General features: G+C 41.2%; 1 protein-coding gene across 3 annotated transcripts in view; it reads right to left on the bottom strand.

Annotated features, from left to right (window-relative positions):
- SCYL3 (SCY1 like pseudokinase 3) overlaps positions 1-23539 on the bottom strand; it is a 40174-nt gene that overhangs the window by 12459 nt on the left and 4176 nt on the right. For 2 of the 3 annotated variants that reach the window (XM_061183117.1, XM_061183120.1), the window contains exons 2-10: positions 21861-22078; positions 12471-12656; positions 10508-10621; positions 8472-8528; positions 7270-7372; positions 5956-6067; positions 3916-3993; positions 1669-1808; positions 826-1010 (exon numbers count right to left, since the gene is read on the bottom strand). In XM_061183117.1, the coding sequence (XP_061039100.1) occupies positions 826-1010; positions 1669-1808; positions 3916-3993; positions 5956-6067; positions 7270-7372; positions 8472-8528; positions 10508-10621; positions 12471-12656; positions 21861-22025 (1140 nt within the window). In that variant the 5' untranslated portion in view covers positions 22026-22078. The remainder of the gene's footprint in view (positions 1-825; positions 1011-1668; positions 1809-3915; positions 3994-5955; positions 6068-7269; positions 7373-8471; positions 8529-10507; positions 10622-12470; positions 12657-21860; positions 22079-23539) is intronic. The other variant, XM_061183118.1, reaches the window with a different exon arrangement.

Below are 23539 nucleotides of genomic sequence, written 5' to 3'. Positions count from 1 at the left end.
GCGTCTTCCAAAAATTCATGTCCACCCAGAATGTGACCTTGAAATGCATCATACTGGGTTAAATCCAATGACTGGTGTCCTTATAAAAAAGCCATGTGACAACGGAAGCAGAAATTGGAGTGACACAGCTACAAGCCAAGAAACGCTAAAGGACTACCAGAAGCTGGGAAGAAGGCAAGGAAGGATTCTCCCCTAGAGCCTTCAGAGGGAGCCCTGCTGACACCCTCATTTTGGATTTCTGGCCTCCAGAACCATAAGAGAATAGATTTCTCTTGTTTTAAGCCATGCAGTTTGTGGTAATTTTGTTACATCAGTTACAGAAAACCGATACAAACCTGGAGCCCTGGCGTGGGCAAATCTAACAGGTCCCCTGGTGGCTGACTGATAGGCTGAAAACCACTGACAGGAATCATCTCCTGTTCCTCTCAGTTATAATTGAATTATCTTACAGTAATTTAATTATGACACTTGCAGTTTATGTTCACAAAGCATCCCACAAACGAATCTCATTCGTTTTCCCCCAAAGAATTAGCAAACAGAATTATTATAGTTTTTCAGGTTATAAACAGGTGAAAACCAAATACGTTAGTTTAACTCATTTGCCTGTGTGACTGGCCTGGAAATGCAACTTTAATTCCCGCCCTTTGGATCCCAGGAGGCGTTTAAACTGAAGTTCTGCCTCAGGCCTTCTCAGCTGTTCCCCAGACGCTCCAAAGCCCCCCTCCCTTCCAGCTCCCCGGCCCCCAGCACCCACGGCGGCCCCCGGCCCCGCCTCCTCCCCTGGACAGCGCTGTGGGCACCTGCCCCGCCCCGCCCCGCCCCTACCTGGGGCAGGATGACTTTCTTCAGCTGCTCCTGGGTGAAGTGCTCCACGTAGGCCTCCAGGTGAGACAGCAGCACCGTCCGCACGTGCTCCTCGTGCACCTCAAACAGCCGCAGCAACACGGGGATCACCCGGGCCTGGAACAGCGCTGGCGAGAGCAGGCGGGGGGCTCCTCCCCTCGCACCGTCTTCTCCCCAGGTCAGAGGGAAAAACGACTCGTCATTTCGGTGAAAGCAGCACGAAGCCCGGCGCAGAAACTGAGCCCAGAGCTTCACACACGTTCTAAGTGCTCTTCTAAATTCTTATGTCCCAAGCCAAAGGGAAGTGCTTCTTTTGACCCCAAATTACTCAAGGCTTGACTGTCTGAATCACACTCCGCCTTGTAGAAGTGCTTCTGAAATACTCTATCACACTTAATGTACTACTTACAAAGAAACCTCATGTTCTAATAGAATCCTGAGTCGACAGCTCTTTATATATTTACATCTAATCAATGAGGAATTTCATATACTAGATTCAACGGATATGATTGTTGCAATTTTATCCGCAAAGCCAGGAAGTGTGTTAAATGCTACAGCAAGAGCTGGTGCCGACAGTCCTCTCCTTCCTACTAGTTATGGTAGGTTATTCAACAGAGACATGCATCAGAATCATTTGGGGACCTTTCAAAATACATATTTACCCATCCTTGCTCTGTCCCGGAACCAGTGGATCAGGCACAGGCAAATTTTTAAAAAGCTCCCCAGGTGGTTCAGATTACCATGAAATAATCTTGCACTGCTCAAATACGGACTAATAACTCCCAAACTCCGTAATTACCAATAATACTTTGAAAAAAAATTCACCTTTTTTGGGGCCAAGGAGGTAGGGAAGAAAACTCTTAACAGCTACTGGCTCTGCAAAGACCAACTGATTAAGCAGAAGAGGCACCAGCCGTGAAGCTATTAATTCCTCTGACAGGCAGCTGACTCTGTCCAGGAGGAACCTGAGGGCAAAGAAGGAAAGCCCGGGAAACTGGCTGTGACTGTATCAACTCACTTGTACAGTTTAGACACATGCAGCTTTATTCCACTTCCATCAAAGTGATGAATCTGAAATGCAGCTACAGAAACTGTAGCTAGGTCCGTCCCCAGGTATTTAAGAAAAACACAGAAGGTGTGAGGCAAGGCCAGCTAGTCAGTACATACACAACCTCCAATCCAAGCTAGGAAAATTTTTTCAACAAATGGCCCCTCGTTAATAGCAAGAGTGTCTTCTTTCTCCGCTAATAAGCCAGAGGCTTTTTAGTCAATAAACGGTACTTTCTCAAGTTTAAAAGACGTAGGATATTACATTATCTAAAGTTTCCACGGTAAACAAAATACTAGCTTTGTTACTCAACTTATTAAAACAAGCTATGTACAAGCACTTAGTTAGGAAATACACAGATATCAGGTGTTAGCAGTAGTAACACGCCACTATACAATCACCCTGAGCAGGTAATCCTGCCTCCTCCTTCATCGGGAAACAGGCCCCACCATGCTTTATCTCCTGCAAGCCCCTCGGCCACTATCGACAAACGGGTCCACACCCAAACTCACTCCCGGCTCCTTTCCAGGTTCCATGGATGCGAGGGCTTCCTCTTATTGAAGGTCACCCCCACTGAGCCATTGCCCCAACACCCCCTTCTCCCCCAGGGCCATGCACCGACAGCCCAACACAACTGCATCTTCAACTCCTCCCTCACTCCCCCACCAGCTCCGTCCCCTCAGCCTACAAACATGCTCCAGTCTCTTCCAGCCTTAAAAACATCCTTGTTAAAAAGAAAAAAAAAAATCCTTCCTTGACTCCATTAGCAATTCTTTAGCAATTCTATGTTCCTCTTCTCCGAGCTTTTCAGGAGATTTTACCCAAAGTCCACTTTCTCACCTTCCACCCACTTCTCAATTCACTGCAGTTTGATTCGCTCTGCTGAAGCAGCTCCAAGACAAGGTCATCAGTGCTCCTGACTGCTAAGTGAACAGGTATCTGCTGACGGCTCCTACCTTTCTGAAATGTTCTACTCCTTTGGAACACCAGCCTTCCTGGCTCTCTCTCAACCTCCTCCACCCACTGCTTCTGTCTCACGCATCAGCCACCCCCTCCCCGCTGGCCCCCTTACAAGGTTGGGTGCCCCAGGGTTACATTTGGGCCACTGTCCTTTTCATGCTACCCACTTTCTATGGGACAATGTCACCAACTACAGGCTGATGAAGCCTCACATTCGCCTCTAGCTCATCAGCTTAAGACCTCTCTCCTGAGCTTCAGACCCATCTGCCCAAATGCCCACGTACATCTCTATCTGAAGTCCCACAGACACTTCAGACCAACACACTGAATGCCAAATTCTTCATTTTCCCTGCATGTAGGTTCTCTCCTCCAGTATTCTCTAACTCTTTTGGTGATAATCACTAAGGCTTGTCGGTCTGTTTTAATATTTCTTATCGGTATCTTCTTCACTGTACCATCACTGCCCTTACATGAGGCTCACATCTACTACCTGGCCTACCGCAGTCTACCAACCGATCCAAGTCTTATGTGAAATAAACCTGTGCCCTCCATAGAAAATAGAGTGATCCACCCCAGGGGAGACAGCCATCTCACAGCCCCTTTTCACTCCTTTGATGGTTTCAAGGCCTGAAGTCCACTGCTTACCAGTAGTGTCAATACTCCTAACTGCCACGTCCAAGGGTGCCCACCCCTTGCCCTCCAGCAGGACCCAAGCGCTCATCATTCCTTGCACAAGACATACTGTGTCTTGCCTCTGTGCACCGGTTCATGTTGCTCCTCTGCCTAGAATACCTCTTCTCTAACCTCCTTCTCCCCCATCCTCTGTTGTTCTCAGGACGACCCCCCCGCCCAAGCTCCATCACTATTTAAGGGTTATCAGTCTGTATCTGTTGCCCTCACCAGAACTATCCATCTCAGGGCCTAGAAAAGAGCCTGACGTATAGGAAATGTCACTAAACTTTAAGAAAACAAATGTCTGACTCATCCTCTCTAGGACACCTGAAGTGATTACATGGACTTAATCTAAGTTACGGAATTTTAAGGCCTGAATTTTCTAAACTTACTTGAAAAATTCAGCTTTTTCCTCTTCACTCTTCAATGTTAAACTTTTCAAGAAATTCACAACTTCCAGAAAATCATTCCTAAATGCCAAAAAAAAAAAAAAAAAAAATGCAGGACAACAGATTAAAGATGGCGTGTCAAATATTGAAGCCATAACCGCAGACCACACCACAATAATATTCAACAAAGAAACATTCCCCTGTGCCACTTGGAAGATTCTATTATAACTAAGTAGCTTGTAAGACAAATACTATGGAACAAGTCCACAGGGAATTTAATATTTTAAGAATATCAAAGAGATCTGTCAAGAGGATACACGCTTAACCACACACACATGTGTGTACACAAACGCTAACAAACGCTAACAAACACTAACAAACACTGCGGTTTTAATCATCATCATAATCATCCAAACTTTTTGTTGTAATAGGATGTGGTTACATGAACTATCCTGGGAGAAATGGTATTACCATTACAAAATAGTTGCTGATTTTCAAGCTTCCTTTGGTGAAAACTATTAAAGAGGGTTGGGGAAAGAGGAATTTCTGGTACAAGTCATAGGGATCTTCTCAGTTCTCCTGCTGTAGTTGTCTGGTCACTTTTGCAGCCAGGCAGGGAAGAGGGTGAGAGGAGTGCTCAGTTTCCTGCAGGGTCTCCAGAGAGTCCCGAGGCCACTCAGCTCCAAGCGAACGTCGCCCCTGGAAAGGAGGCTTCAGCAGCAGCCTGCAGCCCCCGCCAGGACAGCTGACCTCCTGGGTCTCCACTCCTCACATTGACACCTGTTTTCCTCTGGCTCAGCGGCAGAGAAAAAGCACAAATGCCTTAACTGAAGTGTAATCAGATTGGCTTGGCTGCCTCAGCGGGAACTGCTGGCCCTCCTCCTGCTGCCGCCTCTGGCAGGGCTTTCCCCTCACGTGTAACAATCAGATTTGGGGGAGAGGGAGCCGGTGTGTGGTTTTGGCTTCCCTCTCCCGTCTCTGTTTAATACACAATTCTTACTAAAGAACTCTTATCACACATAGTAATGAGAGCATCTATTTACTGTAAAGGATTCTTCTTTGTAGACATTCTATACCAAGATAAATAAAGTATCACTATGAATCACCCAGAAAGACATGGAACTACCTTGGTTAAAAGACTCATAATGGGAAAGGTTTGAACAGTTTCCCTGGAGCGTAAGTGACAAAACCCTTGTAACTACAAGGAAAATACCCTCTCTGCCTTGTTTAATAATATTACCCCCCCCCATCCTTAGAGGTAACTGTTCCCCTCCAGGGATAATATTAGCTTTCCCTTCACTCTGGTTTCTCTCAGGCTTTCCGACTGCAAACACATAGGATTTTTAGTTTCACAACTGACATAAAATTGATTTTGCTAATAAAAGTCATGAATGTGGAGTTAACCTGTGCAGAAGTTCTGCAGTCATGGAAATTAAAAAATAAAGGACACATAATTAAAACTAACCTGGAAGAGAGGTTCAAAAACACCTCTGAATCCAGCGACAGTATTAACAGCTACACTGTGCCCTCCCTCTAAATTGACTTCTTTGCTCTTCCATCACATATCACTAAACAAAGAAAACAATATTCTGCCTGAAGAAAAATCAGCTCATTTCCACACCCCCCCGCCCAAGTAAAATTCAACAATAACAGACTCGTATCACAATGGCAGCAAAAAGGAGAGGCCATGTTTATTAAGTTCCTCAATTAACTTCCAACTGTAAACCATTGGACACAGCCTAGCTTCTTCCCATTCAGAAGCCCTAAGTAATCCAGCTATAGTTTCTAGACCCAGGCCCTCCATGACAATCAAGGAGTTCGAAAACTTCTTATCTGTGATAGGAACCTGAGAGGCAACCTGATTTCTCCCTCTATTTTCCCAGGTGGACATGATTCACTCTCTTCTAATAATGAAGGACAGCAAGAGCAGCAAAAGGGACCGTATCATTTGGTCCTCCAAAACCCAGCGCTGGCGCATAACCCACAAGAGAGCAGGTGGGCGTCGGCGGGGAGCAGCCAGCGTGTCACCCCGGGCGCCCTCACCTGAAGAAGTCGTGGGACAGGAGGGTGTGGAGCGCTGGCCGACAGTTTGGAGTGGGATTCAGCAGGGTTGAGTGCAAGGTCTGCTGAAAGCTGGAGAGAACATCCGCTGAAACTGAAATCCAGAGCGACAGTTAGTTTCCAAGGCCGTCTCCCTCTTTTCAGGACCTCTATAGCTGGAGACTGACGAGAGCAAAAACCAACCTGTAAAAGCCCAAACAAACAAAGCCCTGGCTGTTGCTGAACAGCTTCCTGCTTGCCTGAAGCCAAACTCCTTGGCAGGTGTAGAAAATTGTCCTGCCAACACATCCAAGCCCCTGCTCACGTGCCTCCCCTTGGAAGCCCTCTCATTTCCCGACTGTCAGTTTAACTCAGCTCAGGCCCAGAGGAGGTTTAATAAGTGGCAGGTTTGAGGGCCTTTTCAACCAAGTCTCCTCACCCACAGAACACAGGAAGTTATCTGAATGACTATATTTTCAATTCTCTTGGGGGTGGTACATAATTGCCACCCTCCTAGACACAGTGAAGAACAGTGAGTTCGTCATCCACCAAGAACGCCTTAGGGTTTAATTCTCAAGTGTTTAGGCTGGGACAACGCAGAGCTGACAGGTGAATGGTGCTTGTGACTGCAGAGCACCGCGTGAACCGGGAAGAAGAAACTGCGTCAGAGCTGCAGCAATGTGAGATATAGGCCGGTAAGGGGCCTAATGGGACATGGACCCCAGGACACTTAAAGGGTGGACGACTGAAGGCCTGGCGTGGCTGGAGGAGAGTGAAGCAGGCTGCCAAGCATGCCGCCAGAGAGCTCAGAAGAGACCTATGGGTTCAGTGGCCTGGGCTTTGAGGGCCAACAAAAGAAAAAAGTATAAGTAAATGAAATCACAAAGAAAAAAATCAAAAGGACTCTGAAAAAATAAAGAAACGTTAATCTTGATTTAGAAATTAATAAAAAACTTTGAATCTTCCTCTACTCTTCAGATCATTACATATACATCAATAACAGCATTCACTTACTTATTGGCTGGCTTGATAAGGAATCGTCTTTAGACCATAAATACCAATACATAAGATAATAACATATGATATTCATAGCCATAGTTCAAAGTGCTTCCTACTTAAAATTCTTTTAACTATGCAAAGTAAAGAAACCCAAAGCTTCTTCCCTCACTGCTATGAGGATCTGCCCTAAACAACTTACTTGGTAAGCACCAGCTCCTTACTATGATCAAAGACTGCAGTGCTTTGAATACACACAGAACAAGCCATGGATGATTTTCCTACTTATTCTGTGGATGCAGTAGCGTAACTCCAACTCACCCTGTTCACTTAAGATTGTGAGCAAACTTTCCACCAATGTCCCAAAAGAATAGGCATCCCGAGCATGTCCGTGTGACTCTGGCAGAGTTGTGAATTCTGGAAACTAAAAGCAGTAAAGACCATTAAAACCAGAGGATCTGCTTTACAAACCATTTCTACTTTTCTCTGAAGCACTTTCTCCCATTTTCATTATACTCAAAGCTAACTACATATTACCACACACAAATTTATAGGCTCTTAAAACTATTAGTGAATAGAATTTATCAAAGATACTAATAATATCAAACAAGGGCAAAAAGAAAAAAAGGTCAGAATATATGTCTGTGGCTTTCAAAAATATTTTTGACTGCAAACCAGAGAAAAAAAATTATAATTATCATTATCAACATATGCATATACATGTATAAATACACATCAGAAACAAAAGTTTCATAAAACAGTACTTAGCTTTACTACCCAAGATGTCCAATGATATTTTCTATTTTATTCCTTTCTTTTTCTCCCTTAAAATGCTGGTCAGAACCCCTAAATTGATTCAAAACCCACAAATCATCAGTTTGAAAAACACTACTATATATACATAGTACTGATTTGAATAAACCTGCGTTATTTCAAGTCTTAGGTTTATACTTAAGTTTATAGTTGGGTTTGTATTTCCTGTAAAGCACACTAAATATGTCTTTGGGGGTCAATGTCTATAGTGGTTAAGAACAAATTTAGAGAAAGCAGCTGCTTTTGAATTTACTGGTAAATACACTCTTTCTTTACCAGCACCATAATATTAATAATTGCTCTTCCTTACATCTTGGAATCCCAACTAATGGCCAGATAGGCAGATGACTGGTTGGGTAAAGCACAGAAAAGGGCTCGGGTCTCGCTTCCTCAGCTCTCATGGCTTCCAATAATGTACAAAGACTTACCATGAAATAGCTATGAAGCGCCAACCCCGCTCACACTGAGGTACCTCTTATCTTTAAGCACTATCACGGGTGTCTATATGACCAAAACATGTAAGCTGAGTGTCAAGAAAAAGGCTTTCTGCTGTGATGATACAATAAATCTTAGAAGCCTTCAAGGCCAGAGGAATTATGAGGCGTCTATAACTTAGCAAAGAAAGAGGTGGGCAGAGGAAAGGTTTTTTTAAAGTTTCATACTCAGTTATACAAAGAAGCCTTCATTACATCTGAAGCGTATCCTCTTACCATCTCTTCAGGAGGGATAGATGCTGGGTCCCTTACTGACCGAATACTCCTTAGAAACTAGACAGAGAAATAAATTAAGGAAAGTAATTCAAGCGTATGTTTGGTGAACCAATCTCTTACATTAAGTTACAAAAGCAAAAAGCAATGGAAACAGCAGCAATGAAACCTTCAAACCAATGCCACACATTAAATGCATAAATTTAAAATCTTGATAACTGAAAAATGTAGATACGGTACCTGGCATGGCACAAGGCTTAGTGGAAAATAAATTATCAGTTCCCTTTCCTTTCCCCTTCAGCTGGTTTAACAGAAACCCTCTGGTGTTCAGAGGCATCTCTGTAACTGATTTCCTTATAAGGGAATTAGAAATACTTCTTTCTCATCCTGCATAGATATTAACAAATAAAAGGCTTCTCTAGCGGAGAACAAATCTATCATTAATCTGCTCACTGAGTCAAGTCAATCATAAGGTTTGCTGTCACATGAGATATATGAGGACCTTATAAACTACAGAGACAAAGCCAACATCCACAGAACAAGTACATTCATTCACTGATTCAAAGATTATTTTTCAAGAGCTTATATGTCCCAAGTGCCATTTAGGGCACCAGGAATACAAAATGAATGCAATAAATCCCCGCCCCCAGCCAGGTGCTCACAACCTAGAACGTAAACTAAGAACTTCGATAACGTGTGCTGAGTGCCATGGAAGCCCAGGAGGGAACTACTCTTGTTGGGTAGGGAACGCCTGGGGGAGGGCTTCATAAAGAGGAGACTTAGCCAGATCTAGACTTCAGCTAGGCGTCAGCCCGATCTTACATCCTGCAGAGAACCCAGGGGAAGAAAGGCATCCCACCAACAGAAAGAAAGAAGGCACACAAAGAAAGAAGAGGGTGAAGGAGGACCACCCATGAGAACACAGCTGAGCTGCGTGGAACAGGATGCAACCGGAGTGTAGCTCAATAACTGAGTGGTATACGTAGCTAAAGGTAGGCTGGGGAGGAGATTGTGAAGGGCCTTGTATGCCATGGTAAAGAATCTGGGATGAACCCCACAGGAAGAATTATGTCCTGGTATACTAATTAGATGTAAGCTGACTTCTGAGAAGAAAGTGATCAACAGGGGCAGAAATAATAAAGGAATGTCTTCGTGGTGGAAGGAGCATTTGAATTGAGCCAGAGCCCCTGAAGGTGCACATGCAACAAGGCCCCCGTGTGGAAGCTGCACACAAGGGAACAAGGGAAATTAGGCCGAGCCAGGAAGTCAGGGGACCACCTCATCAGTAAGTCAGGGAGCCACCCTGTCAATAGGGAAATTATGACGGGAGTGGTTTTTCTGTTTTAAAAAGAGTTAAGTCTAGTGGCAACATGCAAGATGGTGAAAACAGGAAACAAAACAGAGGATAGCAAGGTTGCTCAACCCAGGAGGGGAATATGTAGATCACTGTCAGACAAAACTACTGTTCAAGAAGTACCACAGGCAGCAGCAACACAGCCCACTAGGAGGAGCTGAGAGGCACAGCTCCTGATGCCAGCTCTTAAGACATGACGTATGACGCTGGACAACTTGAACGACTGTTCAATGAACATTTCTAATGTACCTAATATGTGCCAGGCACTACTCTAGGTGGATATATAAAGACAAGTATACGAGACTATCACCCTCAAGAAGCTCAACCACTGGTAAAGAAGACAGACACATGAAGGTAATTTCAATATTAAGCATTCAGTGGGAAAATTAAGTACAGGCTACTACAGGAGCACAGAGGACGGGCATTTAATTAAAAATCTGACCAAGCCACTCTACCTCTTTCAGTCTGATTCCTCAACTATAGAATGAGGAGAAAAGAGTAAATGACTCCTAGTCTCCCCCTGGAGAGTAAAATCCCACAATTCTATGAATATGAGTATTGACAAAAAAGTCAAGACTCCGAATCTGAGGTCACACTAACATTGAAGGAAAGTCCCTAGGGGAGAACCACACATCAAAATGCTATCAAATTCTGAATAACAAAGAGGGCCTGTCACCTGGCTTACCTCTGGTGTGGCCTGAGGAACTTTACAGACTGTTTCCATTCCTCCCAGCTTCCAGTGCCCATCTTCACTCACAAATACAGATGATAAACAGACATTGTTGTGTGTGAGGTGTCCCTGGAAAAAAAGAACAGGAAGAAGACTGCCACTCCCATTTTCTGAGTAGGAGTTTAAAAAAACTAAGTACTCATTACCAAAAAAAAAAAAAAAAAAATTATGGCAAGTCTTCCTACTTGTGGCATAATAAACAGAACTACAACTTTAAGGAATGACAAATTGAATGAGGCTGCTTAAACATTATGAGGTTAGAAAAAAGGGAAAAAACACAATAGAAAGGCTTATCTCCCCCTGCCTGGTGAGGCAGGTTAATAAAGACGTAAAAGCCACTGCACAGATATTACACAACCCCATCTCCATGGGAGTCAGGAGATACAAGTGTCCTTAAACATAAATTTGCAAGTCTTTTTAACCTACATTGTATGCTTCAAATGCCTTTAAAGGTACAATTTATCTTTGCTCCCGTAGGTTATTGTATTAATTTTCTCCTCTAAATTCTTTCTCACCTACATTCTATCACGAACCCAGATCCACTTCACCTGAAATCTTGTCAGTAGGCATTAAAAAAATTCTGCCTGAAGAAGAGGAAAATGGAATGATAAGGACCACCAGAAATATCCCACAGACCACAGAAGAGCCAAATTTAAAACTATAAAAAAATAGTACAGTCAAATAAATGAGAGGGAAGAAGAAAACGAGAACAGGGTTGAAGTATGTTTTTCTCCAAACCAGAAATTATTCCAGTAGATAAGTGCATTTTAAATATTCTACCCACCAGATCAAATATGTACACGTTTTTACATAAAACACTCCAAGTTATATATTTTTTAAAGGAAAGCTTAAAACAGTATGTATGGTGTGTTTCCGCTTGAGAAAAAGCAAAGGAGAATAAGCACAGAGATATCTGCTTTCTACACACAAGGAATATCTCTGGACTAACACACTGATCATCATGGTTGTCGATGGAGAGAAGTAGGGTGCTGGATTCAAGGATGAGGCAGGGACTTGTTTTTCCCTATCTGCACTCTCATACTATTCAAACTTTTTACCACATTCATGCATTTCTCCAACAAAGAAAATATTCCTCCACAGTGGGGCATTAATAATTCTACTTATGTGACTCTTAGACATACTTTAAGAGATGATAAATCCAAAGTGATATCTGGAGAGTCTGTCTCCCAATAACAGAAAATGTTTTAAAAACACATTAAGATGAGTCAAATGCAAGTGCTTCTAACTTGTAACTGGTGCTTTTAAATCTGGGGGGGTGGGGGAGGGGGGCTGCCAAAGGCCTTAATACTTCAGAATGTAAATTCCATTAACAAATAGTAGCTCAGTAATACTGTTAAGAAATAAACAAGAAGTAAACAAAATACTCTATCCCCTTCATAGCAAACATTGCCACAGTGTTAGGGGGTCTCTCTCTTTGGTACCACCTACTTGAATGGAAAGGGGTGTGTAAAACTCTGCCTCTTTCTAAGAAATGGTAATTTCTTTCTTTAAAATCTAAAAAAAAAAAAAAACTCCTGAAAACACATAGGAACGTTGGTCCATCAGCAGCACTGATGTTACTAAACCTTTATCTTGACTTAATAACAAATACCAGCTGTAGCTATTTTTATGTAAAGACTTATCCAAAACTAGAGAGAGATTACAGTAAACCGAAATAAAGTTCTATAAATAACTGCCCAGGGACAAAGAACTTGTTGCCTGTTCCCCAAACCACCTGTCTGTCTGTAGCATCTTATATGCTGTTTTCCCTCAGGTAGGCTTCTGATAAGAATAGTAACTTATGATTTCTACAGATACCGTAATTCACCAGCACTACCCCATGCGTCAGCCTCCTCCCACCACCCCACCCCTGGTCTACATGAAAGCCTGTGAGGCGGACTGTGTCCAGGTTACTTACTCTGTCATGAAGGAAGATAAGAGCCAGCAATATATCATAGATCCCAGCACAGACCTCTGCAGAAGACAATGTTTCCAAAGCCACTTCCAGAGGCTGCACTCGCTCAGTGACAAGATGAATACCATCTGCTTCCACAGTGCAAGATAAAAATCTTAGCAAGCATGGGTGACGAAGTGTCTTCAAGTGCTTTAAAAATATAAACAGAAGAGTTGGTGAAGTTAATGACTCAAAACAAGATTAACTATAGTTTCATTAACATTGTAGTCAAGTCAGAAAATGTATTCTTACATTTAAGGTCTTTTCCAGCTCCTTACCTCTCCCACCTACCCCCTCAAGTTTCAAAAAAGGCAGAGAAGAATACGTGACTTGCTCTGACAGTATTCACTTTACCAACATTTACATTACTCTACAGAGAATTCCAGTTCCATTATGGGAGGGTAAGCCCCCCAAGAGCCTAGATCTCCAATGATTACTGCTATAAACTCCTAACAAAGTGCCAAAAACAACTACCTAAGAACTCTGAAAAGTAAACAAAAACACGTGGATTCTGGAGGGGAGTCACCCACTGGGGGGAGTTTCCTGGTTCAGGGAATGTCCCTTCTCACAGCTGTGCACTGAAGGCAGTCCCCAGGTGCAGAGCAGTGCAGCAAAGGTGGCTAAAACTCTGAGACAAACCTTGCCATCTTTCTGGCCAGGAGAACCAAAGCAGGGCTGAGTATGAGGAAGCTGCCCCAGAGGAGAGAGAGCTAAGGGAGGGAAAAGGAGATGCCCTAGTTATCTGTATACCTACGCAGGTCTCAGACTAACCCCTGAACCAAACACACACAGGACAGACCCAAATGAGCACAGCAAAGTTTTGAGAAATGAACTAAGGTTTGAACTACCATGCACAGGAAGGGTGGTAGGAGAGTTAAAAAAAAAAGAAGCAGCAGCAGCAGCAGCTTGAACCGAAGGGGATTGACTGCCTGCAAACAAAAAACATCAATATTCTCCAGAGGATTACAGCAGAACCAAGGTCTATGCAACAGGACATTCAAAATGCCCAGAATGCAATCCAAAGTCACTCAACTGACAAAGAACCATGAAAATGTGAAAAGACAACCAACAAATATCAACCCCAAGACTGACCACCAGATAGACCAGAGAGAGAATTATCAGAAAGAATTTGAAGCAGCTACTATAACAATTCCCCCTGGAGGTAAAGGAAACAGTTATGAGATAAGTGGTAAGACAGAAGTTCTCAGAAGAGACATGAATGTTACATAAAAGAACTAAATGGAAATTTTGGAAATTAAAAATAAAATATTACAAATAAAAAATTAAATGGATGGACTGAAAAACAGAATGATGATGACAGAGGCAAGAGTCAGTAAACCTGAAGCTGTTAACCAATCTAAAGAACAAAGAGGAAAAAGTATTAAAAAAAAAAAAAAAAAGATCAGAGCTTTAGAAACCTGGATGACAATAACAAAAAATTTAATGCATATAATTGGAGTTCCGAAAAAGAAAGAAGAGAGAATTGGGGCTAAAAAATATAATGGCTGAAAACTCCCCAAATTTGGCCAAATACTTAAGTTTACAGGTTTAAGAACTTCAATGAACACCAAATAGGATAAATAGTACTACATTATGATCAAACTGCTGAAAATCAAAGATATATTAAAAAATGTTGGAAGCAGCTAGAGAAAAACAACACAGGTGGAGAGAAATAACAAACTGAATGATACTAATTTCTCATAAGAAAACAGAGTCCAAAAGACAAAGGGGAACTATCTTTAAAGCAATGAAAGGAAAAAAAAAAAAAGATCAACCCTGAATTCTGTATCTAGCAAAAATATCCTTTAGGAAAGAAGACAAAATAAAGGCATTTTTGATCATGGAAAATAGAAAAGTTGTTGCTACAAGATTCACTCTACAAAAATGTTAAAGTTCTTCAAGCTGAAGAGGAAATGATATCAAAGGGAAACTTAGATCTTCAGGAGTGAAGGAAGAGCATCAGAAATCAGAAATAATAAACCTCAGGATAAATTTGAAGGCTACTTTTTACTTCTTATTTAAAGTATAGATGCCTACGTAAAGTAAATATTGTTAACACTGCCTGGTGAGATTTTCAATGTGTGTGATGTATATGTATGCCTGTGTGCTAGTGTGCACGTACAGTTGATATATATGTAACCAAAGAACGGCAGGGCTGGGGGCTGGAGACACCTATATGATTCCAAGGCTTCTACATTTTATTTGACTGTGGTACAATACTAACCAAAAGTAGACTATTAAAAGTTAGTTATGTATACTGAAGTCCTTAGTGCAACCATTTTAAAAAAATAAAGAAATACAGACCCCAAGTCAAGATAAATTAAAATGGAATACTAAAAAATACTAAAATATTCCACCATCTTTAAAACTTCTATCTTTTTATCATCTAGAAAAGTGATCGTCAAAGGTTTTTGTTCACACATTTCACACCAGTAAAAAGGTTAAATATGTAGCTTATGCATAATATATATTATATGAACGTATAATATATATTTTGTATATATACGTTATATATATAAAATACATATACTACTATAAAACACCCACAAAATAGAAAGTACCAGGACTTCCCTGGTGGCGCAGTGGTTGAGAATCTGCCTGCCAATGCAGGGGACACAGGTTCAAGCCCTGGTCTGGGAAGATCCCACATGCCACAGAGCAACTAAGTCCATGCGCCACAACCACTGAGCCCGCGAGCCACAACTACTGAGCCCTCATGCCACAACTACTGAAGCCCGCACACCTAGAGCCCATGCTCCTCAACAAAGAGAAGCCACCGCAATGAGAAGCCCGCGCACCACAACGAAGAGCAGCTCCTGCTCGCTGCAACTAGAGAAAGCCCATGTGCAGCAACGAAGACCCAACGCAGCCAAAAATAAATAAATGGAAAAAAAGAGAAAGTACCAAAATAAAAGATTAAAGGTAAACTTAAATAGACATTCTTGATATATTTTCCCCAAATGGCAATGAATCATACTGCGCAATCCCTAGGGTATGGATAACCCACTTTAGAACCTCCTAATATGGAGTATTCTCCCCCAAAACACACACCTTTTTCCTTTGTCCTATTTTCTTAGCAGACAAAGAGTATACACAGATGGATGACAAATATAAAACAATTTTGTGTCTGAACACAAGAGGTTAATTCTGTTGAGTTGCTTTCCTTCCCTGGTTGGTTTTATAACAGACTTACCAGATCCAGATTTTTCCAATCTCCACCCATGCTGTTTACCCCCTAAAATTTGACCTGAGTAACTTAGGAGATCCATAAGACAAAATTCCCAACCCAGGTAATAATCTTATCATGTATTTACAGCAAAACTTAAATGCTGGATTGGTGGTTTTCCTTACAAATCACCCAGTTTTTCTAAAAGAAATTACATGACTTTAAATCTCCGAGTTTTACCCTGTACAATCCACTGGACATTGGGGAAGCCTTGTAAACCAATCATCAAATTGGGAGGAGACTGATGGAAAATTTCATCAGGACCTTGGAGAACAGCCCCCAATATAATATCAGGTTTCATTTTCACAAATAAGCACTTAGTTTGAAATGTTCCAAAACGTCTTCTCAGAAGAACATGGGATAGTTTAAGAGCCCATAACCCAGCATTGGTACAAGTTTTACATCAGTCACCTCACACTTGTCTATTAAACTTCTCCCAGGTAAGATCATAGGAGAATCTTCTGAGTGGATTGATTTGCCCAATTTATTTTCTTATCTCAAATTTTGCCAACTCTGGGGATAGCCCCAATAGGATTTTTTGTTTATTCTTAAGAAGGAAGCTGTTACCCTCCCCTGATTTACTCTAATAAACAACAAAGAGTTAAGAAAATTTTTTTAACTAGCAATTATAAACCATTAATTTGTATATCAGCTTTTAAAACAATCCATACATACCCATATAAATACAGCAAAGGTCCAGATAAGCCAAGAATTGTGCTAGCAGGTTGGTTGAATGCGTGTGTGTTAAATGAAGAGAACTTCCTACAGGTATCTTTGGAGCTGTGGTCTCTAAGTAAAATTATGCAGCCTCTTTCATATTTTCATTATAAGAAACATTTCAAATAATTTGCAAGCCAAACATGAAATACTTCATTTTCGCCTGTTCAGGACAAAGTCTTCATTCAGCTTTTGTGTCTTAGGGCTCTAATTATTCTCCTTTGGTTTTAAACCTTCTTTTATTCTCCTTCTAATACTCAGGGCAGACTAGTAAGTCAGAAGGAATGCTACCTGGTTCAGTGCTGGCATGAAAATACACAGTCAATAAATGTTCACCTGATTAATAAATAATATGTTCTATTTTGCTTCTGTTTATCCTTTTAACTTTACATGACCAGCAAAATTCTTTATCCGAAGTGACTTCTTGTTTGTTGAATGAAGAATGGGATAACTCTTGCATGATTCTGAACAAAGCTCTTAACTTAGCAAAAACCTTACTTGTCACTCCCCTTTGGCACACACAATGTTATGCAAAAATTATGCACAGATTCACAGGAAAGGTTAGCAGTTCGAATCAAATAGATCCAAGCTTCTGCTGCTCCAAAGAACAGAGGGAACAACAAGAGGTATTTGCTAAGTGTAACTAGGATATTTTCTCAATGAACATCAATTAAAGACATAAATGGCTCTTGTTCTGGTGAAGACAGGTGACTGCTGTCAGATGAGAGTGACTTGAAAGCATTTGTCCCAAAGTTACTGAATGCCTATCACATCTCATTCACTGTACTAGGTGCTGGTCTCTGAAAAAGGATTCTGAGTAAGGACCTTTATTATTAAATATGAGTAGTACTAGATAATGTGCCAATATGTATACTTATCTACGCCCACACAGAGATGTTAAGTGTGTCTTGAATATAAACTATCCTTACTTTTCAGGAATCAGTTATGACTCAGCTACCCAGAGAATTAATTCAAGCCTTAGGGGCTTAACTTTTCATCACCATTCTACCTCTAATTTGCTACTTCACTTTGAAAACAACACAAAGTAGTAGTTCTTAACTATAGATCAAATTCACTTGCAAGTTTTAAGACAGGGAGAAAGCCTTAATTTTACTCTGTTAAAGAAATAATGACAAAATAACAAGATGCCTATACTAGAGGGCAAGAATCTTCAGGGAGAAATATTCTTCCTTGTACCCTTAAGATGCAAATCTGAGATAAAGATGGTAAGTATGTTCTGTCTTTAAATGCCCACTGCCTGTAGGTTAGATCATAAACTAGGAATAAAATGCAGAAAGGGAAAGGAATAAAGAATTCTACGTTGTTCCTTAAAAAACTAAAAACAGAGCTACCATATGACCCTGCAATCCCACTCCTGGACATGTATCTGGAGAAAAACATGGTCCGAAAGGATACATGCACCCCAATGTTCATTGCAGCACTGTTTACAACAGCCAAGACATGGAAGCAACCTAAATGTCCATCGACAGAGGAATGGATAAAGAAGATGTGGTACATATATACAATGGAATATTACTCAGCCATTAAAAAGAATGAAATAATGCCATTTGCAGCAACATGGATGGACCTAGAAATTGTCATACTGAGTGAAGTCAGACAAAGAAAGAGAAATATAGTATGATATCCCTTATATGCGGAATTGGAAAAGAAATGATACAAATGAACTTATTTACAAAACAGAAACAGACTCACAGACTTAAAGAACTTATGGTTACCAGGGGTGGGGAAGGGATAGTTAGCGAGTTGATGACATGTACACACTGCTATATTTAAAATAAATAACCAACAAGGACCTACTGTATAGCACAGGGAACTCTGCTCAATGTTATGTGGCAGCCTGGATGGGAGGGGAGTCTGGGGGAGAATGGATACACGGATATGTATGGCTGAGTCCCTTTGCTGTGCACCTGAAATTATCTCAACATTATTAATCGGCTATACTTAGATATAAAATAAAAAATAAAAAAAAAAAAGATTTCTACGTTGGAAAGCCTGCATTTGGGTGCTGCTGGAATACCCAGGTGGAGATATTCAATAGGCAGGTGGAAATATAGATCTGGAGTTCAGACAAGAGGCTTTGACAGATATTTAGAGAAGAAAGGATGAGATTGTGAAGTCTGAAAACTGTGGTGGGAGCTGGCAAAGGGCCAGTTCCACCTGGTGACCCTATCATACCTGAGGGAGGGGGGAATACCTCCCAAGTTCTCCTGAGCCGCTGACACTTAGAAGCCTTGTAAGAGAACCAGATTTTGATCATGAGGGGAAGGAAATCATTTTTTAAAAGCTGACGATGTAGGGAAGTTGATTTACTGGAATGAGGGTTGTAAGTAGCATAGCAAAGGGCTGGAGAGGGAGAGGAACAGAAAGAAAATGTCAACTTACGGAAGAGCAGTAAAGCATTTTCCAAACAGAATGCAAGCACAGCATTCATCCCTTCTATCTCTTTCTCGTGCCCACACAATGTGGTTCTCAAATATGTTGACCAACCTTTCCACAAAGCAGCCTGAACCCATCACGGAGAAGAGCATAATGTCTCCTAAGGCACTAAACAGAGCACTGACATAGCATCTATATACCTACTCCGACGTGGCTGCTTGGTATAAAGACACTCAGGAATCATTCTTTGAGCCTGTACTCACCATGAAGCCCTAACTAAGCACTTAGATTATATTATAGCAAACCGCAGTAACCAAGTTCTGACTCAGGATTTATCATTCCTTATAGGCTATTGGTTAGAAATGAGTCATAATCACCAGTGAGAAAGTTCTACTATTGTAGCTAATGAATTCAAGATAAGATGAGAAGATATGATGGACTTGAAGTATTTCTGATGTTGTTTTGTGGCCAAAGGTTATACTTGCATTTCGTCTTTTTTCAGAGGTTGAACAGTGTGCTGTGATTGTTATTTTTTATTTACAACAGTGGAGGAAGAGTACAATCGCTACCTAACAATATTTGGTAGGGAAAACACTGCTATATCTGCTTGAAACGGTCATTAGAACTATCAGTGGTAGAATTAGGAGCCTGAACTCTAGAGAAAGTGAGGCAAGCGACCTATGGTGTTTTAATACTTCAGGTATCTCGGAAATCAAGTTCCTAAAACCTGACGCAATGCCATACATTTCTCAAGTACTGTAACCTACATCTAAACTCCTTATCATTTTGTTGCCATTTCAGATTTCTCAGGTTCATGGCTCAGGTATTCAAAGCCACATAATGGCCTGAAGAACATAAGAGACAAGTATGAACTACTTGAAAAGGCTCAGTCATGGCTCAGAAGAGCATGCACAGATACCAAGGGGGGAAAAAATCCTCCCTCTCAAGCTTTGCAATTCCTACAGCACGGAAGTCCTCCAACATTGAGTGCAGGTCTTTGTTTCTTTCCTTTAGAACCTTTTTTTTTTTTTTTAAACATCTTTATTGGAGTATAATTGCTTTACAATGGTGTGTTAGTTTCTGCTTTATAACAAAGTGAATCAGTTATACATATACATATGTCCCCATATCTCTTCCCTCTTGCGTCTCCCTCCCTCCCACCCTCCCTATCCCACCCCTCTAGGTGGTCACAAAGCACCGAGCTGATCTCCCTGTGCTATGCGGCTGCTTCCCACTAGCTATCTATTTTACATTTAGTAGTGTATATATGTCCATGCCACTCTCTCACCCTGTCACATCTCACCCCTCCCCCTCCCCATATCCTCAAGTCCATCCTCTAGTAGGTCTGTGTCTTTATTCCCGTCTTGCCACTAGGTTCTTCATGACCTTTATTTTCCCTTAGATTCCATATATATGTGTTAGCATACTGTATTTGTTTTTCTCTTTCTGACTTACTTCACTCTGTATGACAGACTCTAACTCCATTCTTTAGAACCTTTTTGACCTGTGTTGTTTTACTTTCTTGGTACATACACCATAAAGATTAATGTAATTTTCAAAAATCTTATGGTATGATGAAAAAAACCCTAAGAATTGTAAATCGCTAGTACTTTACTAGTAACAGTCGCTCTAAATTACTACTAAAAAAATGTGCAACCTTATCAGATGAAAATAACAGGAAGTATGTCAGATATTAACTGCACATACAGTTAATAAGACAGGGAGGCAAGGCATTTTATCTTTTGCAAAATCACAATAAAAAATTATTAACAATTCCTAGTTGTGATGGAAAAGAGACAAACACGTAGTCTTACCAAAAAGCACAATTACTTAGCAATACAACAGCCAGCTATACTTTTTACCACAGTCCATTAATGGAAAATGCATCCTGAGAGGAACGTTTTCCTCAGGAACCACCTTACAACTGTTAACTTCATGCCTGATCAGAGACATCAAATAATGAACCGGTGTGACAAACAAAATGCCAAAATTATATTACTAACATTACATATTATAACATAGCCCTTTATAATCATAAAAAAAAGGTACAAACCATTTAAACAGACCTATGAAATAGATATCAATGTTTCATTCTTGTTGATAGTACAAAGTGACTCAAGGTACATAGATCATAACTCTAACAAAATAAAGATACCAAATCAATCTGAAAAGTATGCCTGCCATAGTAAACAACGAAGAGTTAATTAATGCGTGCCTTTTTAGAACCTTCCTGAAGATAATCTGAATGCCTGAATACCCAAAGAAGCAGCTAGCTATCCAAGGAAATATCACCTAATACCTTTGTTTTCACTAAATTTGAAAAGACACTTAGGGCTGTTTTCTTGAATTATATTCCAAGGAGGAATCACTTTTTCTAATAAGAGGCCAGGGTCCCCTGACAGTAGGTCAGCCAGCATGGCACTGGCATCCTTTACCAGGAGGAGCACTTAGAAGGTGTGAGGCAGGAGGAAACTGAAGCCGCCAGAAGTTAATGCTCTAAGCTCTCTCCACAAGAACTAGAGCCCAGGTCACATTCTTTCTGGGGCATCCAGTCCCACATTCCAGTTTCACATTCTTTCTGGGAGCATCACAATGCCTCAGGAAAAGAAAAAACAGTAGCTACAGTTCCTAAAATATTTAATTTCCAGGTCCATCATCAATACACCGATTAAAATGTCCATACTTACAGCATTTTTGCTAAGCTAGATTAAGTCCCTTTATCTTCTATGAGCCATGTGAAATCACCTCCCAAACTTTCTCACTAAAAAAATAAAATAGGATGATAAGAGCTATCACGCTGAGTTGCATAAAGCTTTTGGCTTACCTATGGTACTTGACCTTGTCGTGCAAGTTAGAGACATTCCCATGAAGTAAGGGCAACTATGTTTTTAAAGGACATGAATAAAAATACTATTCCTTATGACCTACCCCCTTTGAAGTTTATTAATTTCATATTTTAATAGAAAACAAGACGACAGTAAAAAGTACTATTAGGTAGTCACCTATTACAGTACCTTGGCAGCTTTATTAACCTTGTCTTCGTTTTCTCTCTTATACACAAAAACCGAAGCGAATTTGCCATCCTGCAATACAGCGGGGTAAACAGCAAGTCCAGAGGGTAAGGTGAACGGTGGTTCCTTCAGGGCATAGCTCTTCAAAGCGCTGTTCTCTGAGCCCATCCCTTAGGCCGTGAGGCAGGGGTGCTGCAGCTCCTCCTCAAAGCCAAGCAGACCTGAAAGAAAACAGAAAACATTTCCTAACATTGAGTCTCTATCTGAGACATGAGCCAGAGATAGCCGAGTACCCAGACCCAGGCACTCAAACCTACTAGTTCCTACAACCCTCATAAAGTAGGCTGTTTGACAACAGAAGTAGTAAATGTTCAGCAAGTTACCTGCAATGCTTGTCAATTAACAACTTTCAGCTCTAGAGAAAATACACTTAATCAAACAGACACAAGCAGTTACCGCTGCTCCCAACCCCCCACTGCGCACACGCAGAATTTTCACAGTGGAAAGGCGATCAATAGAGTGAGAACTGTCTTGCTCCCTAAAACCACTCATGTCCTGCCTCGCAGAGGAAAGTGTTGCAAAACTTGATCACTCAAAGATGATGAACTTCTGCATGTCTAAAATAACCTATAATTATAAGGAAAACAATACGAACTGGAGAATATTTCTAACAATGATGAAAAACATGTTAACAAATGGAGAGTGCATATAAACCAAGAAAACACTAAAACACCTGTGGATTAATGGGAAAGGAAACAGACTACTCATTGAACGCAAATGACAATAAACATAAGAAAAAGTACAATCCTGTAACTGTCTTCAGAGTTAGGCTAAAAAGGGGAAAATGTAAAATTGTATAATCTCAAATGTTAAAAAGACAACCCGGGGCTTCCCTGGTGGCGCAGTGGTTGAGAATCTGCCTGCCAATGCAGGGGACACGGGTTCGAGCCCTGGTCTGGGAAGATCCCACATGCCGCGGAGCAGCTAGGCCCGTGAGCCACAACTACTGAGCCCGCGCGTCTGGAGCCTGTGCTCCGCAACAAGAGAGGCCGCGATAGTGAGAGGCCCGCGCACCGCGATGAAGAGTGGCCCCCACTTGCCGCAACTAGAGAAAGCCCTCGCACAGAAACGAAGACCCAACACAGCCATAAATAAATAAATAAATAAAATTTTAAAAAGACAACCCACACGTACATGAGATTCCAGAAAATGCAAACTACTATATAATGACAGAAAATAGATCAGTGGTTGCCTGGGGTGAGGGCAGTTAGAGGGGCCACAGGAGAGGAAAGGATTACAAAGGGGTATAAGGAAACTTTGGGGAGAATGGATATATTCGGTATTTGGATTATGATTATAGTGATGAGTGATCTATATAGCTACAGCTATCTATATATATACATACACGTGCATACACACACACACACAGACTAGAAAAAAATATGTAAAGTATTAACAGAGGTTTGTTGTGGGCATCAGATCATGGATGATTCACACATATATATATATATATATATATAAACACAGACATACATTTGCCTGCACCTCCCAAATCTTCCATAAAAGAGCATATCTTTCTTTACAACAGGGATACAAACTCACATGGTTACAAAAGACAATGCACAGCAGCGCAGCAGTATTGGTGGAACAGCAAAAGGCCTACTGTGTGCACAGGCACCTAC

Source organism: Eubalaena glacialis, chromosome 3, assembly GCF_028564815.1.
Source record: "Eubalaena glacialis isolate mEubGla1 chromosome 3, mEubGla1.1.hap2.+ XY, whole genome shotgun sequence".
Taxonomy (NCBI): domain Eukaryota; kingdom Metazoa; phylum Chordata; class Mammalia; order Artiodactyla; family Balaenidae; genus Eubalaena; species Eubalaena glacialis.
The sequence above is the reverse complement of the archived record's forward strand: the minus strand, read 5'-3'. Positions and strand labels throughout refer to the sequence as shown.